Consider the following 19,777-nt stretch of genomic DNA (forward strand, 5'->3'; position numbering starts at 1 on the left):
GCCCGGAAAATATTTTTCCTAATATTATTAGATAAACCTGTATTATTATTACCATTATTATTATTATTATTATTATTATTATTATTATTATTATTATTATTGTTTTATTCACATATTTTATAACTAAATATGATCTTGTTGATGAATAATTTTTCAGTTATTGATTCAGAACTGTCTGTGCTGACCTGCTGACTGCTCGTGTAAAGTGACTTTCAAGACTTTTTTTCTAGAGTTTTAAAATGGCATCAACCTCTTCACGTTGTTTGTCACATAAGTTAAGACAATACTTATATGCCTCTGTTGTTGACTACATCTCCAATCAAATAATCGGAGCCAAACTATCTTCAAACTGGCAAGTTTTAAGCGTTTTCTTCTACAATGTACAAGTTGTAAATCTTACAACAAATGAAAGTGTAGCATTGGTGATTCAAGAAGATTTAATTTTTTGACAAAAAGCACGAATCCGTACTAAAAAAAAAGTGACCACTGTGTTCATAAGTTATTCAAACTCTATGATGATTGGAAAGGTTTGTAGAAATATTTGAGTAGAACTGCAGGCAAGGGAAAAGAAAAAAGAGATATTTTTGTGGAAATTATGGACGATCTCTTTGACATAGCTCATTCAGAGCTTTGGGACAAATGAAAAATGAAGAGGATAAGAATTTTTAACGATGATTTTTCTTGGCAGCATTCCAAAGAACGGGATATCGATACTAGGAGCTGGAAGTCATGCTAGGTGAATGGCAAAAGCAATTTTTGCATTCAAGATATACTTGTTTCAAGATCAATTTCAGGTACGGTATCTCATAAGGAGAAGAACTCTTTAAGGAGATTATGTATTTTTCTTGCTCGAGTGTAGGCTATGTTCGAGCCTGGTTTCTGTCATCAGAAGTAATTAAAGCACCTTATCATGATTTCCTATTCGTGCGTGAACTGATAAATTATCAGGATATTGATCCAGAAATCAGGCTGCTGCAAATAAATTTTCCAATCATCTCTGGTACTTAGTTCCCGAAACTGTGGTTCTATCCTTATTTGATGACTAAGTTCCAACAGCGGTTAAAGCAAATATGGCTCAAGTTATACTGGAAGAAGAAACAGAAGAAGAAAATCAACTGAAGAGCTACATTCTGCAACAGAATGATTTTTCTTCCTTTAGAAATATTGAGTTTTCGTCTTTTGTAGCTCCTGGTACTAAAATTTTCTTCACGAGATTTTCTATCAGCACCGATTTTCTCAACAAAGACCCTTCAACTTGGAAGGATGGTCCTATTTACAAAAGTGGAATTGAAAAACTTTAGAAGATAGTTGTTGTGAAGGACGTTGCAGAAAGAGAAGTTAAACTCATTCAGGATTATAATAATATTCTCACAAAAGGTGAAACTGAGAAACAATTTGTTTTACAGATTGTTACCAGAGACTGTAAAAAAATCCAATTGCTACTAAATTCTCCCTTAGGAAAAAATAATGTTCAATGTTCGTTCATTTACATAGTGTTTTGATTCTATAGAAATTATTGTTGTAAATAAAAATGTTTCTCTCTTATAGAAGTTGTGTGCGTTACTAAAAAAAAAAAAACCTTATATTTCTTAAATTTTTCATTTTATTTTCAGGAATTTTTCTAATTAACTTTTGGGAAATTTTGTTCAGAATACTTTTAAACAATTGCTGGGGTCGTGAGAATGTCCACATAAATTTCTCTAAGAAGAAAAAAAGAAATGGTCGAGATAGGGAAGAGTATACCGCTTTTGTATGGAATTAATCGTTGCATATACTATGTTCCAACTTCAAAGCATTTGAGGGTCGACAAGCAGTTGTCTGATTGAGCTGTAAATTTTCACAGATCATTTTTTTGTCGATTGGAACAAGATAAGGGGGTGGGAGCAGCACAATTTTAACTTTCGGAAAATTACCTATAGCTAAGGGCCACCCTAATATATATATATATATATATATATATATATATTGTGAACAAAGTCTCTTTTGTATGTTTGCTCCTCGTATGTGTTTTGTTATTAAATTCAATTCTCGGTATTCCCCTTCAAATTTAACGTAACTTTAGACCATACAATAAGAAAATACATTAAATTTTATTTCACATGAAGTCAAAAAAATGATTACTGTACTGAAAAGGTAGAACATTTACTATAACAAAAATTTATACTAACACTACAAAAGAAAACGTAAACATAATTTTTACGTGTTTATTACCTACACATATGTTTGATATAAGCTATTTTTAATTCGCTAATCAAATTCTTCACAGTCTTAGCATAATCACTTCATACGTGTCTCTTTTATTTACCAACTTATTAACTTTATTACTTAGAAATGGTCAAGCCGTATCCAATGCTTTCCTTTCTTGACCTTTATAACTGACTTTATATCTGGAGATGGGATCATGCAGTTCAATGTTATTGACTGCAGCTCTACCAAGGAACAGCGATTCTTTAAATAAGACTATTACAAAGTCATCATAGCACAGAACATCAACATACTCGGCGAAAACATATTTGGGTCTCCCAAAATTATTTCTGTGTTTATTTTTTAATTTATTCACTAGTGTTTTCCGTAGAATGTAATACAAACGTGCAGCTTCTCGTTTTCTAAGTTTTCCAGTGTTTATAGCATATAGTTCCTGCTGTAGAGATATGCAATAAAGGCAAGGTATTCACTTTCTGGACGGTCTTGTAATTGCGGTCGAGTGGCCACTTCTTTTGACATTATTAACATGGTGGAGGAAAAAAATTAACTCTTTTTTGTCTGTCCCCATCAGAATGTTTGCTTGTTTGCTTGCCAGACAGATGGAATACAAAGAGTCAGTGCATTTTAAACATAACAGATTCGGAATAATCACGTTGTTCTTGTGGCCATCAACAAGCAATTACTTGAGTATTTCTGGGATATCTAATATAACGAAACGTGTAAGAATAGTCACTCGTTTAATTTTGTAAAACTGTCAATTCCTAGCTAACTAAGGCTCAGAAGTTTCCTTAAATTTTCTAATTTGTCGCTTGAAATCTTTGTAAGACAGTTAAAAACTCTTCAGCTTCATGCTACCAATGTATGTGTCTGTGTAGTATGTATGTGTATGTGTGTGTGCAACAACTTCTTATTTATAAAATATCGATCTGTACAGGATTATATTTTGCTTATATATTTTGTAATAATGATACACTAATTTGATTTTTAATATAAATGATTGTTACATAAATGGTTTATTTCAATAAAATTACACATATGCTTAAATGTATCATAGACTAGAGGCTCTTAACACTAAGCATTTTAAACATATCCACCTTCCTGTCCACGACTTGTACCACACCCATTTTTCTTGTCCTATATCAGAAAGTCACTTATCTGGTCAGAAATAAGTATGAAATTTTCTGGTTTGTAATTTCCATCAAAATTCTATGTTGTTCTTGTGAAGTGAATGGGCCTCATTTGCAAATAGGCTTACTTATGTGTGAGGACCTTTTAACCATACACAATTTTTGTATTCAGCCTAAAACTTATCTTTTGTTAAAAATTTCAATAATATAAAGACATTTATTAATATAAGTGTTTATTAATGGAGATTTTCGCTTTTCTTGGCATCGTCAGATTTGTGGAAGCAATATCTATTACATAATAATGGTGTGTGTAACTGCATATCAATATGATCATAATGTGTTATTGCGAAATCCTCTCTGTATAATCATGTTACCAATGCAGTATATTTAGTGCTGTGGGAAGAACAATCTCTTAATTTTTAAAATATATTATATCTCTCATAATATTATTCTTTATGTTAAAAAATGACTTATTGCGAGTTTATACTGACCCTGTATTCTGTATATAAAATAAGAAATATTATAATTAATATCTTCTGAATTTGTTAGATGTAATTTCTCAAATTATATTGGTTTAAAAAACACGGGAATGATATAAATGGCTGTACAACAGTCAAGGAGTAAAAAATCTTGCAATATAAATTAAATGGAAAACGTATAAGTTATATTTATTCTTTCGTACTTGGGCTAACCGTAACGAACCAATGCGTTCAGATTGGGAACAATGGAATTCCCTATTTATCGTCAACTGTCTCTTAAGTTCAAGTAAAAGCACACATGGATGTGAAATTACATGAAATGTATGTCAGCACAGTTTCAGATCAATGTAGAACAATGAGTTAACACTAAGCAGCCATGTAGGAACCGTAGGGTGTTTTTTTTTTTTTTTTTTTTTTTTTTTTTAACTTCAAGACATTGCTAACTTATATAAAGTTTGTGTGACTGTAGACGTTATATATTTTCGTGTGGTTTGACTTTGTATATAGTTTGATTTTTTGTGTTATTTTATTTTTATTTTATGTGGTGTGCAAGAGAAGGCTGGTGGCTTTAACTACACCACAATAGATAAATAAATAAATATAATTACATACATAGATAAAAATAAATAAATACAAAAGGTTGGATAAAAAGTAATAGCTTTATTCACAGTGGTATAACATTTATGTACCTTCAATATAGTCGCCCCTCTTATTTATCACCTTTTGCGAAATGTTTGGAAGGCGTCGTACACCATCAGCACATCCATCTTTGTTTATGTTTCATATTGTCCGCCCTATAGCATGGATAAGTTCATCTCTGGTATCGTACCAGGTCCCTCGCAGTGGTTCTTTCATTTTGGCAAAGGGATCGTAATCGCATGGACTCATAACAGGTGAGTACGGCGGATGTTCCAAAATCTCCCATTGCCAGCGGCGCAAGAAGTCCTTGACAGCAGCAGCGGTGTGACTCCTTGCATTGTCATGAAGATGATTGGGTTCTATAACACCAAATGTTGTTTTCTCCTGAGCACTGGACGAAGATGGTGCTGCAGGAACCTGCAGCAGTAGTCTGCATTTACTGTCTGCCTTGGAGGTACAGCTTGGTGCAATATTACCCCATCAATGTCATAAGCCACAATGACAGTCACCTTCACAGTTTTTGTGTAGGACGCACTTTCTTTGGACGAGGAGAACCGCGATGCTTTCATTCATTTCATAGGCGTTTAAAGTTTGGTTCGTACGAGCGAGCCCAGGTTTCATCCATAGCGACGATTCATCCAAGAAATTCACCACCTTCCCTCTGGTACTGATGTGCGATATGGCAACACTGCATCGTCACATGCTTCACGCAGTCCCTGAAAACATTGTTGTGCACTACGACCTCTTGTCACTTCAATTCTGATCCAGGAACATTGCTCTAGTTTTGTAAACATGGTCTTAGGGCACTCGCACCATCCCTATGAAAGTCAACATTCTACACACTGCAGTAGATTGACAGAGTACTGTTGCCGCTGGCTGCACTAACTCATCTAACAGTCCTTGTTCATGTCCACACAACTGGCAGCTCTCGAACGCACCATCGTCATGTGACAACAGTATTGCCATAACATTTTATCCAACCCTTGTGAATGAATAAATAAATAAATAAGTAAATAAATAAATAGGTCAATTCCACTGTGACGGGTGTTACTTTCAGAAAGAGATTCTTCGAAATTTAATTGGAATACAATAATTAATAAAATATTTTTACTAGTTCTTTTATACTCCAATGAATTTCCACTTCTTGCTTGTCAGACACAACTAATTATTTTTTTTTCTAAACATTATTTGTCAGGTGATATAAGTGAAATAAACAATGTGATGGGTGTAACATGAAAAAGACATGCATAAATTAATGATACAGTTTAACTGATAACTCTGTGAAGTTCACAGTTTCAATTAATTGTGTTACCTATTTTCAGTGAGAGGAAAGTTCAAGGACTCGAGTGATATAATGGATGTAATTAAAATATTAAGCCCAACACTTACAATTTAATTAACCTTATGTGACGGGTGTTACTTGTCTGAAGAAATTTCACATTTGGTTTTTTTTTTTATTCAAATCATAGAACATATATTTTCTGTAGTTCACTACATAGACTTAAGAGTACTGGTAGCCTAATATCAATGGTAGACATATGTTTTCAAAGTGTGCAATTTTTTTTAAGTTAACTTTAACTTAGTAAATTACAAATATGATGTTGACAGCTTCAAAATTGTACTTCTGACGCTCTAAACTAAATTAATACAAATATTTAATAGAAACAATAAAAAAATACAGCCATAAAATCAAAATAGTGTGGCTAGAAGTACAGATTCGCTTTTGATATTAAACTGTTGTTCCTAACATAAATTTACTTTTTAGTATATATGCTCACTTCAACAAATGCTAAATATAAATTTATATTTCTCACAATGGAATTTAATAAATTTTACTAAAACTGTAATTACAAAACAAAATACAATAACTTAAGCAGCATCATACTCAGAACTGTCTCAATTTTTACTATTTGGACAGCTGTTCCTAGTGACTGGAATTTCGTTTCACTGAAAACACTAGTGTTTATTAATGCAGCTTTTCTTGCCCTTTAGTTTCAAACTTCAGTTTTGTTTTCTTCTGTGAGCAGTAAATTCTTTTCTTGATAGCTTCTTTGTTCTCCTAAGCTTTTCCGTCTCTCTCTCTCTCTCTCCTTCTGCAAATAGTCTTCATATCTGTGTTGTTTGGGTAAAGGGAGATGTCATAAAATGAGCTTGGTGATAAATAAAAACTAAACTTGGAACTCCTACTGAAAATACTTTTCTACACAAAACACAACAACTGCTAGTATTCTTTTCATTTTTGCACACTAACTTGTATAATTTAACTTGTGTGTTCATCTGGGGAACAAAATTCCATCTGCACAAGAAATTACTTATCTCCCTTTACTCGAACACCACAGAATTTTATCTTTATTTAATTTTCTTCGCCTAGGGCATTCAGGTTGCCTCTCAGCTGCTGATTTCCCCATTCTGCAATTAAATATATACGGTATTCAGCTATCTCAAAACGTTAAAATAAATAATTGCATGGTTAACATGCAGCTTCGTATATCCTAAAAATGCAGCAGCTTAATCTGCATTTATTTTTAGGTTATGCTAATGGTTAATATCTTCAGTAATTCATTCCTTGTTAAGTAAGCAAGAAATAATGTTACAGAATAGAAAAGTACTATGATTAACTAAAATAGAACATAAGTACATTTACCTTTGTAGCCTATAATTTTTATGTAAATCAGAACTTTCGACCAAACATTCAGCTTAATGTAAATTTGGTGGGAAATCTTTCAGACAAGTAAGATTTTGGAGGAAACAGGTATTGACGACTGTTGATAACTTAAACTTCAGATTTACCAACATTTGAAACTTATTTAATAATGTGTTGTGGGAACTACCTGCAATAAATCAAAATACAGAATTCCTGTGTTCTCCGTGCTCTAATTTTGTAACACCCGTCACATTAAAACACTTGTTATTTTTAGTTTTAAAAAAATTTAAAAAATACTGTACTTTTGGCATCATATTTTGACTTTGCTTTCAAAAATTGGTGCCTTCAGGACAAAAACTGTGAGCAAGAGAGTAACTTTAAGCATATTCTGTGACGGGTGTTACATAAAAACACTTATTTTAAAAATAGCAAATTTTTAAACTCACTGACATTCATAAAAGTAAATTGACACTGATTTTAAAGTCTTCTCTTTCTGTTAATAGAATTACAACAGAGAACAGCCTTGTTTATTAATTTTAAGTTATGGTTTGGCAACAAACTGCCAAAGTAAATTTGACAGATCAAAAGTACACACTAAAAATATTCACTTCGGATGTATGTAAAACAAAGATGAATGAAATAAATCGAACTTTTTTGTTAATTTCTGAAAATATGAACTTTCCTGAAGAAAATGATATAAAGAACATATACTGAACACGAAATTTAATTTTTAACTTCAATGTCCAACCTATCGTGGAATTGACCAATAAATAAATAAATAAATAAATAAATAAATAAATAAATAAATAAATGAATGAATGAATGAATTTTTTTTATTTATTTTTTTTAGGCATTTTTTTTTTCAGTTTAATGAAATGAGCCCCAACCCCGCTCATTTCAGTTTCAGGCAGACCACAATTTTACCGAGTCCTTATTTTATTTAGTTTCTTTATTATCAATTTTTATTTGGTTAAACTATTAATTTGCACTTTATATGATTATTTATTCATTTAATTTATTTATATTTATGAATATGTTTGTTTAGTTATGTACGAGTATGTCCTAGTTTTGATTAAGTACTTGATTTATCTGTTTATTTATCTGCTTTTACATTATTCATTTAACCATTTACTTATTTATTTATTTGTTGATTAATCATGTGGCACATTATATATATATATAAGATTGTTTTCAATTTTTTTTTTTTTTTTTCCATCACAAGGATATGAGATATCACAGAATACAATTCATTAATTAACAACACAAAACAGAAAAATAAGATCACTGAACAATCTATCTTTTCTAAATTACTTGCAGTATTGTATTAAAGGAAGAAGATTACATTTCAGAAAGAGGAAACAGTAATAACATGGTCATTAATTAAATTAAACACTTCGTTTATAACATTTATGTAATAGAGGATTGTAAACATATATAGGTTAGCTGGGCATAGTGTGTTTAAATTATTTTACCTTACTCATATATAATTCAGTAAATTGCCATGAATTTTTTTCCCGTGTTTCTTATTATAGGCTTTGTACCTCGAACGTTTTAGAATTTCCATAAATTCTTCCATTTCCATTTCCCTGTTGTAGTCCATTATTAGGAATACTACATTGCTAATGATCCAAATCACAGCATTATGTTTTTGAGATGGTAAATAATGAAAGTCAGGTTGCGTAATCATGCTAGGTTGTATAGATGTATATGGTGTGTTAAGCCATATACTTATTATATGTTGAATTTTGTACCAGATTTCCTTAACTTTGTTACATTCAGTTAAACGATGGGTAACAGTATCTATCTGGGCACATATAGAGCATAGCATAGTTTGTGATCTTTTGATTTTATATAATCGGAGATTCGTTGGATATATATCATGAACAGCTTTAAACCAAGATGTTTTTAGTTTTTCAGGAATCAATTTATTTGTAATATTGGTCCACACTCTATTCCAATTAACCTGGGGGTAGTAAGACATTATTCTCATTGGTTTATCGAATGGGGAAGCATTACAGACCGTTTCGAGATACAGTTGGTATATTAACCTTGTTGATATTTGGTTACCATAGTTTGGAAGTTGTAAACTTTTTAGTATATGATGTACATAATCAAAGTCTGTATTATTTTTGGTACCTGACTGAAAGGTGTTTTGGAAGAATGTAAACATTTTAGCTGCTATATTATTCGTCTGTTGTTGTTTTAGGTAACGGGATACTAATAAGGAAGCATATTTAGTTGGAATATGTAGGAAATCTAATCCTCCTTCTTCTCTTCTCTTAATGGCTGTTGAAAGTGGCACCCTACATATGGCTCCTTTCCAGAGATACCATGTGATTGCTGCTTGTAATTGTCTGGAGTAGTTCATGGGAATTGGTATGACTTGAGCCACATACCATAGGAGAGACAATATATAAGTATTAAGGATTAAGATTCTGTTGTTTAGACAGTTTTCTCGCGGGTAAGATGTTTGAAGTTTTCCCTTGATCTTTGCTACTATGGGATTCCAATTCAGATCTTGAATTTTATTCCAGTTGGATGAATATATGACACCAAGAATCTTTACCTCGTCTGTTGTGAGAAGTGGAGGACATTGGGGTGGATTTTCCCATTTCCCTAGTGGTAGAACACGTGATTTAGAAATATTTATATTTAAACCCGAATCTTCTTCAAATTTTTGTAGTATTTGCCACATTCTAGGTATTTCTAAATCATTATATAGTAATATGTTTACATCATCAGCATATGACAGTGTCGTTAGACGGGTATTTTGCAAATTTAATCCTGTTAGACTTTGGTGGAGATATTCCAGTAAAGGATTAAGTGCAATTACAAAGAGGGACATGGATAAAGGGCAGCCTTGTCGAACTGAATGGTTTATAGCTATCAGCTTGGAATAATGTCCATTAATTGTAAGATTGATGAGATATTGGTATAGAAGATTTTTACCTTTTTTATAAAATTAGTATCAAATCCATATCGTTGAAGTGTATGAAATAGGAAATCATGTCGAATTTTGTCAAATGCTTTTGAGAAATCTATGGGGATTAAGAGGCCCTTGTGTCCCAATTTAGTATGGTATGCTAACAGGTCTCTAATGGCAATTGTAGCATCAAAGATTGATCTTGTTTTAACTCCAGCAAATTGAGTTTCATATATGATATCTTGCAGTATTGATTTAAGAGGATTATTAACAATTCGGGCTAAGATTTTATAGTCAGTATTTAGTAGGGTAATCGGCCTATAGTGTTCAGCTGTCTTGGGATGTGGAATCTTTTTTATCAGTACCATTATTCCTTGGCGTTGAGAAGGGCATAACTCTCCTTTCTGAACTATTTCATTTAAGACATATGTGAATTCATCCCCAAGAATGTCCCAATATTGCTGATAAAATTCACTAGTGATGTCATCCGTACCGGGTGACTTGTTTGCTTTTCCTTGAAAGACTGCTATTTGAACTTCCTCTTTTGTGATTAGTGCATTAAGCTGTTTATTTTGTTCAGGTGTGACATATCTTATTGGATTAGGATTAAAAGTTTGAGAAACATGTGCAGATTTATCATAATTTTACTAGTCACTGTTGTTCTCTCCATCCTTCTTCTGTATATTGTTCCTATCTGGGCTTTAATATAACTTAACTTTGCTTGCATGGGAGCATACTGAAAATCTGGACATTGCAAGTCACGGATACATTGAAATAGAAAATGTAATGTTGTATTCTCATTCCGTTTCCTTTCCAGTCCTCTATATTTGAAGAAAGAACTAATCTGTTTTTTTACATATCTGTCCCACCAGTTAGTTTTCGTTACGTATTGGGCCTGTTTTCTTATCCATTTTTGCCTTTCAATAGTGAAATCTTCTTTTATTGTAATGTCTCGTAAAAATTGACTATTGAGTTTCCAAAGTGTTCGTCCACGCATGATGAAGGAAATAGGGATTTTAATCAACACAATCATAGCGTTATGATCTGTAAAAGGGGCGGGAACAATTTTGGAGCTACTGATACTATTTTTTAAATCTGTGGAGACATATATTCTGTCGATACGTGATGCCGACTTGGTAGTGTGATACGTAAATTCCGCAGTTTTATGCGTCACTCTCCAGACGTCTGTCATATGAAAGTTGTTGATAATGTATTTTAGGGCCGGTGATTTAGGTGTACTACCGGTGCATTCGATTGAATCAAGTACGCAATTGAAATCGCCTCCCATAATATATTATTTATTGTGTAGTTTCGAGAGTAAATACGTAATGTCTATTGTGAAGAACTCTTCACGCAATTTTCTCTTGTGAGTACCAGAAGGAGCATAAATAGAAAGAAAATGAGTCCCTTGATACTCTCCTAGGATGGCTCTACCACAAGGGAGTTTTTCTATATTTGTCATTTCTATACCCTCTTTTACCATTATTGCTGTGCCTCGTTTATTTATGCCAATATTGCTGTAGGTATTATATCCATTAATTTGGATTATATCTTCGTCAACTACTTCTTGTATGAGGGCTATTTCTATGTCATGAGTATATAAGAAGTGACGGAACATGTCCTTCTTCACTGGTGAATATGATCCACATATGTTAATGGTAGCAATTTTTCGAACTAAAATGTTAGGGTAGGGGTAATTCATAAGTAGATTGGTACTGATAATGTTATTAATAGAAAAGTAATAGCAAAGGATGGTTAGTGTTGTTATTGCAATGGTAATATGGCTACCGAGGTTAACAATTATATGCCTGAGGAAGAAATTTCCAATGAGTGCCATTATAGAACAGCTGGCAAAGAAAAATAGCTTCCATTACACTTATTATTTCCAAATAAGGCACTGACATTTGCAAGGGGATAGCTATAGTCTGCAATTGAAGAGAAAACATTGTTTTCTTTGCGTATATTGTATGCCAGGTTTGGTTAAATTAGCTATTCCTGACAGGTAGGTTCGATATTAACATAAACATTATAATTATAGATACAAGTGAAATCTGAATTATGTATTTCCGGCATAAAGAGTATGGCGATATCGTGTGCTTTCAGAATATTATTAAAACCATGGATTTTTGTTGGCAAAGAACTGCCATCGGATTATAAGGTTGTTACAATCAAACGTGAGCGTCATAAAAAGCATCTAAATATTATAGCATACGATATGCGCCAAGTTCATATGTTATAGAAATACTTATGCAGTGATAACTTATGATTTTTTTTTAAAGTAGGAAGAAAGGATTTGCCTTCTTCTGATTTATATGGATGCTTTCTATTACTAGTATATGTTTTTGTAGATTTGGCAGGAGCTTTGTCTACGTGTCCATGATCATTACTTCCTATTTCCCTGGTAAGGTTAAGATTCACAACTTCCATTTCATTGCTCCACATGGTGTTATTGGTCACTGTCAGTGTTTGTAGTCGAGGATCTTGAATGCAGTCCGATTGAGAAGAAGGGATCCTCCTCTCATCTTCACTTGGAGCAGCTCCTGTATCTTGAATCATTGGTTGTGGGTTGTGAATTTCACTTATCCCATGAGGTGAAATCACATTAAGTCTATCTCTAGTTTCTTGTGAACTGCTTTTGGTTTGCTTGGAAATTTGCTCTGAACGCTCTTTCTTACGACGTTTATTGTCGGGAGTCTCATCTTCATTTTCAATTGAACTGTTCTCAGTAACTAATACGATATCGTTTTCGTCAGCCGAGTCGGTTTCAGATTCGTTTTGTATATTAGTAACTTCATCATGTATGCTCGGTTGAGTATTCCGATGTACGTCAATCTTGTCAGCTAACTCGGAACAATCAGTTGCTATATCTCTATGGCTGTCGGATAGTTGTTCCTGTTGAGATACCAATATCTCGAGGTCATTGGTCTTGTTTACAGTGGATGTAGTAGGCAATGGGGCATTCGTCTGTCTATGTGGTTCATTCTCGATATGATTACCAATTATCTCATCTGTAGACCTTCGCGATTGTAGTATATCACTAAAGGTAAGCTTTTGTCTTGGAGCTACAGTAACGGGCTGACGGAAGATACGTTGTGGGCAATGAGAGCAAACATGCGAAACACTGCCACATTGATAACAAGTTTTTTCTTGCCCGACATATGTAACATACGCTTCATAGTTGGCAATTATTAAGGAATATGGAATAAGCTTTTCAACTGACATATGTACAATATGTATACCAGTATCAACCGCGAAACGATATTTATGTGTCCACTTTTCATTGGTAATTGATTGCACTTTACCACAATTCATTAATGTATTTGTAATCCTGTCGTTTGGCACCTCTGATGGAATGTTAAACACCCTAACTGTAGTCATGTCGTCATCTCCTGATGTTATTATAACTGACACAATTTCACCATTTTGCAATTTTATATTTGTTGACCCTTCCTGTTTCCGCAAATAATTTTCATATACACTGCTACTGCTAATTTCAAGTAAACCGCATTCTGTTTGCTAACTAATTGAATAGCTTGTAAGTCCAATTCTTGTACCTGTAAATATTCTGCAATCCACTGGTGAATTTCTATTGCTGTTGGTCGTTGTTTTTCCTTGTTGAATATTACTTTCATGGTATTCACTCTATTAATCTTAGAGCTCATATTCGAAGCACTCTGCTCTATGTACTGTACCAAACTTATGAATGAATGAATGATCAAATAAATAAATAAAACAGATGAACATAAGCCACATGATGAAATATTTTCTTTTTGGTGCTTGATCTTCAGCTATTTTAAATTGAGTTAACCCAGGCAGGCATTTCCCTAAGAAGGTAATTAATTCATGTAATTGACGCTATGTAAAGACTCATCCTTATGGATGAGGAAAGCTTAGTAAAGACAATTCATTTTGGTTTTCTATAGTTGAGTTTCCCGGATCTCCGAAAAGTCTAACAAGCAATTTAATTAAAAATAGAAGCAAAATAGGAAAACTCGGGCAAAGGTGCTTTCAACTAAGGAGTTTCTTATTTCTGTTAGGATTTTATGTTTCACATGCAATTACTATCGTTTAAGTGTCTAATTAAAATTTCCACATTATGGTTTTAACTTCTTTCTCTGATCAGTGAAAATTTAGAAAACTTAAAACTAACTTCGTCAATTTTTAAATAATCTTCATTCATGTAAGATGCATAACTTTATGATTGCTATTACAGACACATTTCTGTATAGTTATAAAGCACATACATCATAGGTTACATTTGAAATAATTCTGAAAAGAGTATATATTTTTTTCTGTTAATAGGTGATAACTCCAGTCCTTAAGATGGCGATGAGCTTCTTCAAAGATGGTATGTTTCAAAAACCGAAAGAGTATGAAGAGGATATAAAGCTGTTACGATGTTGGACGCAAACTCAACCACATCTGCCAAGCCTTTCAGGTCTGTTATATCTCTCCATTTTTATATCCACTTATCAGTCAGTTTGGTGCAGGGAAGATATAGGCCCTATCATTTGATCAGTACTAGACATACATCGCGAGCCACTTTGGCCGTGGGGTCGGCATAATGCAGGACCACCACGGAGACAAAAGATAAACACCCAGATCAGTGAAATGGAGAGAAATCCCTGCCCACGCCGGGAATAGAATCACAAACCACTTGGTTCGGAAGAGTGTTTGCTATCCACAGAGCCATAAGGGCAGATTGTACAGTTTACTAAATCAAAAAATCTGTACAATTACTTTGCATTTATTAGTTTATAAGATAAGATTGTTTATTATAGCAAGCACAAATTACATACATTAACAAAGATTTTACAATACTATTGTCATATTTGTATATGAATATTCTTGAAAATTCAAAATTGCTTACTAATCTCATATTCAAATACATATTACAAACTGTTGTATAAATAAATAAAATTGTAACTGGGTCACACTCGAAAAAGCACGATAATAATAATAATAATAATAATAATAATAATAATAATAATAATAATAATAATAATAATAATATATTTTTCAATAAAAACAGTCGAGGTATCGCAGATACATGAATAAAGTTAAAAGAAAAACAAAATAAACAAACAAACTAAAATACTATATCAGCACTAGTTTCTATATATTCATTTATATCGGAAAAAGGGTTTTTGATTAGTAAGTCACGAATATCATACCTAAATCTATTAAAATTAACAATCTGTGCGAAATATGCAAGTTTATTAAACATAGACAATGTAATTGATTAAACCATTGTTTAGACTTGGCTAATCTAACCCTAGGGGTCACAAAGTGATAATTATGTCTTATACCATAATGATGAATCTCGCTATGTGGATAATAACTGTTTAAATTTTACTTAATTTTAATCAAACAGTGGAAAATATACAAATTCACAACAGTTAAATTTATTTCAGAAATAAAAAAAAGGTCTGCAGTGAGCATCAAAATCAGAATCAGTCAAAATGCTTATTGCCCTTTTTGCAAAAGAAATACTTGATCAGTTTTCTGACAATTTCCCCACAAATGAATACCATAAGTAATAATACTATAAAAAAAAGCAAAATACGAGGTTTTAAGAAATTCTTTAGGTACAAGGTATCTAAATCTCCTTAACAATCTAATATACAGGTCATTCATGTGACCTTTCCATGTCAACTTAGAGTCAAGAAAAACAACCGAGAGTTTAACCTGTTGAAGGGCGTTATCATATACTATACCCCTCTACGCAACGAAAATAAAATACTCTGAGTCTTGTTGTCATTAAGGCAAAGACCATTAGCCCAAAACCAGGAAGCAACTTTATCAAAAGATTGAATGATTGTTACTTTCAATTCATTTACATTCCTATCAGTAGCATAAAGTGTGGTATCATCTGCAAATAAAATAGATTTAATATCAATATTGTGACAGCCACGTGAGATTCGATCTCACGACCGGCAGAAGGAGGGCGAGGTCGGCGGTACCTGAGCGCGGCAAATGAAGTTGCGCACGCATCTACTTATGTGCTGTGACGAAGGGAGAAATCCAGAGAAGTCTAGATAGGCGCCAACTTCTCGGCATCTGTAGATTGATCGCGAAATCGTAATTTCTCGAAACTATGGTTTAGTAATAAATACAGGATGCGAGGAGAAGAGAGTTGTCAGTTTTTGGTCAGCAAGCAGTGTGTAACAGTGAAACCAGCTTCGAAACCGGAGTTCGACTTGAGTGTTTGTCCGCGACTGTGCAAGGGTCCAGGCGGGAGCAACGCAGTTGGAAGACTTGAGTTCGAGTCCAGTGGACTGTCCCCACAAGGCCTGAGTTCGAGTGCAGTGGACTGTGTCTAGAAGGCTTGGGTTTCGATATACTGTGAAAGTGAGTGAATGGGCTAGAGGAACTAGCCAAGGCAACGAACTGTGAACTGAGAACTGACAGTTTTGTTTTGTAAATAATGCTTTGCGAACATTAGTTGAGATTAGCAGTACATTGTTGTTTTCACTAATCCACGTGAATTGTCATTGTCGTCTGTGGATTGCAATAACGAATACTGAGTTGCTGTGTGGAGTGGAAATCCCATTGTTGACGGGAGCGTTTAAAGTAAATTATAGAAAGTGATTATTGTTGAAACAATAAAGTTACATTATTGTGTTTGAATAAAAGTTACAATATTAAATGGCAAATCATTGATCATAATAAGAAATAACAAAGGTCCCAAAACAGAACCTTGGGGAACACCATACTGAACGGCAACAATATTCGAGCAGCTTCCATTAAAATATACGATCACGTAGATAAGTTCTAAACAAATCCAATTCAATATCTGAAACTCCATAATAATTTAATTTCCTAATCAAGATATCATCCAAAACACAATCGAATGCTTTGGTAAGGTCACAAAGAACTGCAAAAGTATTATTGGATTTATTAAAACTAGGTATTATAGAAAAAATCATATTCTCAAGAGCATCTATTGTAGAACTTCTTCTAAACCCATATTGATTCGTAGTGAATAAATTATTACTTTCGGAATAATCGTACAATTGAATTTGCATTACAATTTCAATAATTTTAGCAAAAATAGGTACAATAGAAATGGGGCGATAATTCGCGGCCTGAGATGGGTCACCTTTCTTCAAGATGGGAATAACTTTAGATAATTTCAAATATTGCGGAAATTTACCATTCATAAGACACTGATTGATATAAAACGTTAAAGGATCAATAATAAGATAAATAACACCCTGTATTAAGTCAGCATATTATATATATATATATATATATATATATATATATATATATATATATATATATATATATATATATAATAAATGTCTCTACATTTAGGATTTTTTAATTTATTGACTAAAAGTAACACTTCCTCCCGTGAGACAAGTTGCCATTTAAAATGGTTACCAGACATGTGAGTATTCGCCTAAAAAAATGAAAACTGATGAGTGCAATTATTATTTACACTACTGTATTTTTGAGTGCTGTGACCGAGTTAACAAAATAAAAATTAAAATCCTCAGGTTCAAGATTAATATAATTACTTCTACCATCAGAAGATCTATTATAATTAATAATTTTCCATGCCGCTTTACACTTAGCCTATTAGTAGAATTGTATATACAAGAAGTATTAAATCGTAATTTAGCTTGCTTAAGTGCACATTTAAATTTTTTCATTGCATTGACATATAAGCATTTAGCTTCATCAGGATTAACATCGTAATATATTGTCCACTGCGTGTAACTATATAAGTGAGATACATGGTCTTTAAAAGCTTTCAAGTCATCATTATACTAAATTTAATTTGTTATTTATGCCATATGAATGACTCTGATTGGAGCATTTCACAAGCTTAAAAGGGAAACATGAATTAAAACAACCTAAAAGCACTACCTAATTTATAAATTTATCAAAGAAACACTCAAACTCATTATCACAAAAAATATCAGACCATTGAATACTACTCAAAAGTTCTTTAAAATTAATGAGGTTATATATTCATTTTAAAACAATGAAAATTCATAAAAATAGGAGATTCATTATTATGTACATTATTATTAATAATTTTAATATCACTATGAAGAACATCGTTATCTGACAAAGGCACCTTAACAACATCTGTAGTAATTAAATCTCTATGTGGGCTATGTTAGTTATAACATTACCAAGACATAAATTGCCCCTTGTGACCTTTGTATTCGTAAAATAACAATCAACAGATCTTAAAACATTAATTAATTTTAAAGATGTAGCAGAATTATGTCGTATATCAATATTAATATCACCACATATTACAATAGACATTTTTATTGATAAAAGAAATGAAATCAATTTATGAAATTGTGTGAAAAACATATTAGCATCACCTAAAGGAGAACGATATATAGAAACTAAGATGACGTAAAATAATAATAATAATAATAATAATAATAATAATAATAATAATAATAATAATAATAATAACAGTCACAACTGCGATTAAACTGTTAACTGTAATTACACATAAAATTTAAAAAGAAGAAGAACAAAGAAACAAACGTTACATACATACTGTCCACCGTTGTGGCTGAAAGGTTAGCAAGTCTAACTCCGAATCCAGCGGGCCCAGGTTCGATCCCGAGTTGCCTGGGTGAGGTTTTATCGGGGTTTTTCCCTCTCTCCTATGGATGAATATCAGGTAACTTTATCAGGCAATTGGAACTCCAATCATCTTCGCCACTTTCTTTCCTTCGCTACTATCGTTTCATTCATCATTCTGTTACTTCTTCCAGAGCAGTGTATATTGGAGAGTACCGCATTCTTTTGATCCGACAAATGCCGACGCGGCGGCCATATTTACTCCTGCGGGGAGGCTGCACTACGCAAGACTTGCGTAGGAACAGAGGTTTCTAGTGTGATATTTCATTGTTATCTTGAAGAATGCCGTGTTGGTGTGCAGTTAATCAATGTGTAATCAATTGTCGATGTACAAAATTAGCATTAAGTCACAAACAAGAGGAGGACTATACCTCAGTGATTAATTTCTCAACGACGTAATATTTTCACTGCAGGCTAAAGCAAGGAGATGCACTATCACCTTTACATTTTAACTTAGCTCTAGAGTATGCCATTAGGAAAGTCCAGGATAACAGACAGGGTTTGGAATTGAACGGGTTACTGCTTCTTGTATATGTGGATGACATGAACATGTTAGAGAAAATCCACAAACTATTAGGGAAAACACGGGAATTTTACTTGAAACAAGTAAATCCCGAAAAGACAAAGTATATGATTATATATCGTGACCAGAATATTATTCGAAATGGAAATACAATATAAAAATTAGAAATTTATCCTTCGAAGAGGTAGAAAAATTCAAGTAACTTTGGAGCATCAGTAACAAATATAATGACATTCAGGAGGAAATTAAACGCAGAATAAGTGTGGGAAATGCCTCTTATTATTCGGTTAAGAAGATTTTGTCATCTAGTCTGCTGTAAAAAAATCTGAAAGTTAGAATTTATAAAACAGTTATATTACCGGCTGTTCTGTATGGTTGTGAAACTTGGACTCTCATAAGACAATAAGGTGCTTAGGAAAATATTTGGAGCTAAGAGGGATGAAGTTACAGGAGAATGGAAAAAGTTACACAACGGAGAACTTCACGCATTGTATTCTTCACCTGACATAATTAGGAACATTAAATCCAGACGTTTGAGATGGGCAGGGCATTTAGCACGTATGGGCGAATCTGGAAATGCATATAGAGTGTTAGTTGGGAAGCCGGAGGGGAAAA

At 32.9% G+C, this 19,777-nt stretch overlaps 1 protein-coding gene and 1 long non-coding RNA gene across 8 annotated transcripts in view; one reads left to right on the plus strand and one right to left on the minus strand.

Annotated features, from left to right (window-relative positions):
* LOC138698156 (alpha-tocopherol transfer protein-like) overlaps positions 1-19,777 on the plus strand; it is a 251,949-nt gene that overhangs the window by 134,341 nt on the left and 97,831 nt on the right. For all 7 annotated transcript variants that reach the window (XM_069823902.1, XM_069823903.1, XM_069823904.1 and 4 more), the window contains one exon: positions 14,320-14,455. In XM_069823902.1, coding sequence (XP_069680003.1) covers positions 14,341-14,455 — 115 coding nt within the window. In that variant the 5' untranslated portion in view covers positions 14,320-14,340. The remainder of the gene's footprint in view (positions 1-14,319; positions 14,456-19,777) is intronic.
* Positions 3,215-19,777, minus strand: part of LOC138698159 (uncharacterized) — an 87,695-nt gene continuing 71,132 nt past the window's right edge. Inside the window, exons 2-3 of the long non-coding RNA XR_011331735.1 lie at positions 18,550-18,662; positions 3,215-6,859 (exon numbers count right to left, since the gene is read on the minus strand). This is a non-coding gene — a long non-coding RNA (uncharacterized lncRNA). The remainder of the gene's footprint in view (positions 6,860-18,549; positions 18,663-19,777) is intronic.

The sequence above is a fragment of the Periplaneta americana genome, chromosome 4 (genome assembly GCF_040183065.1).
Source record: "Periplaneta americana isolate PAMFEO1 chromosome 4, P.americana_PAMFEO1_priV1, whole genome shotgun sequence".
Lineage (NCBI taxonomy): Eukaryota > Metazoa > Arthropoda > Insecta > Blattodea > Blattidae > Periplaneta > Periplaneta americana.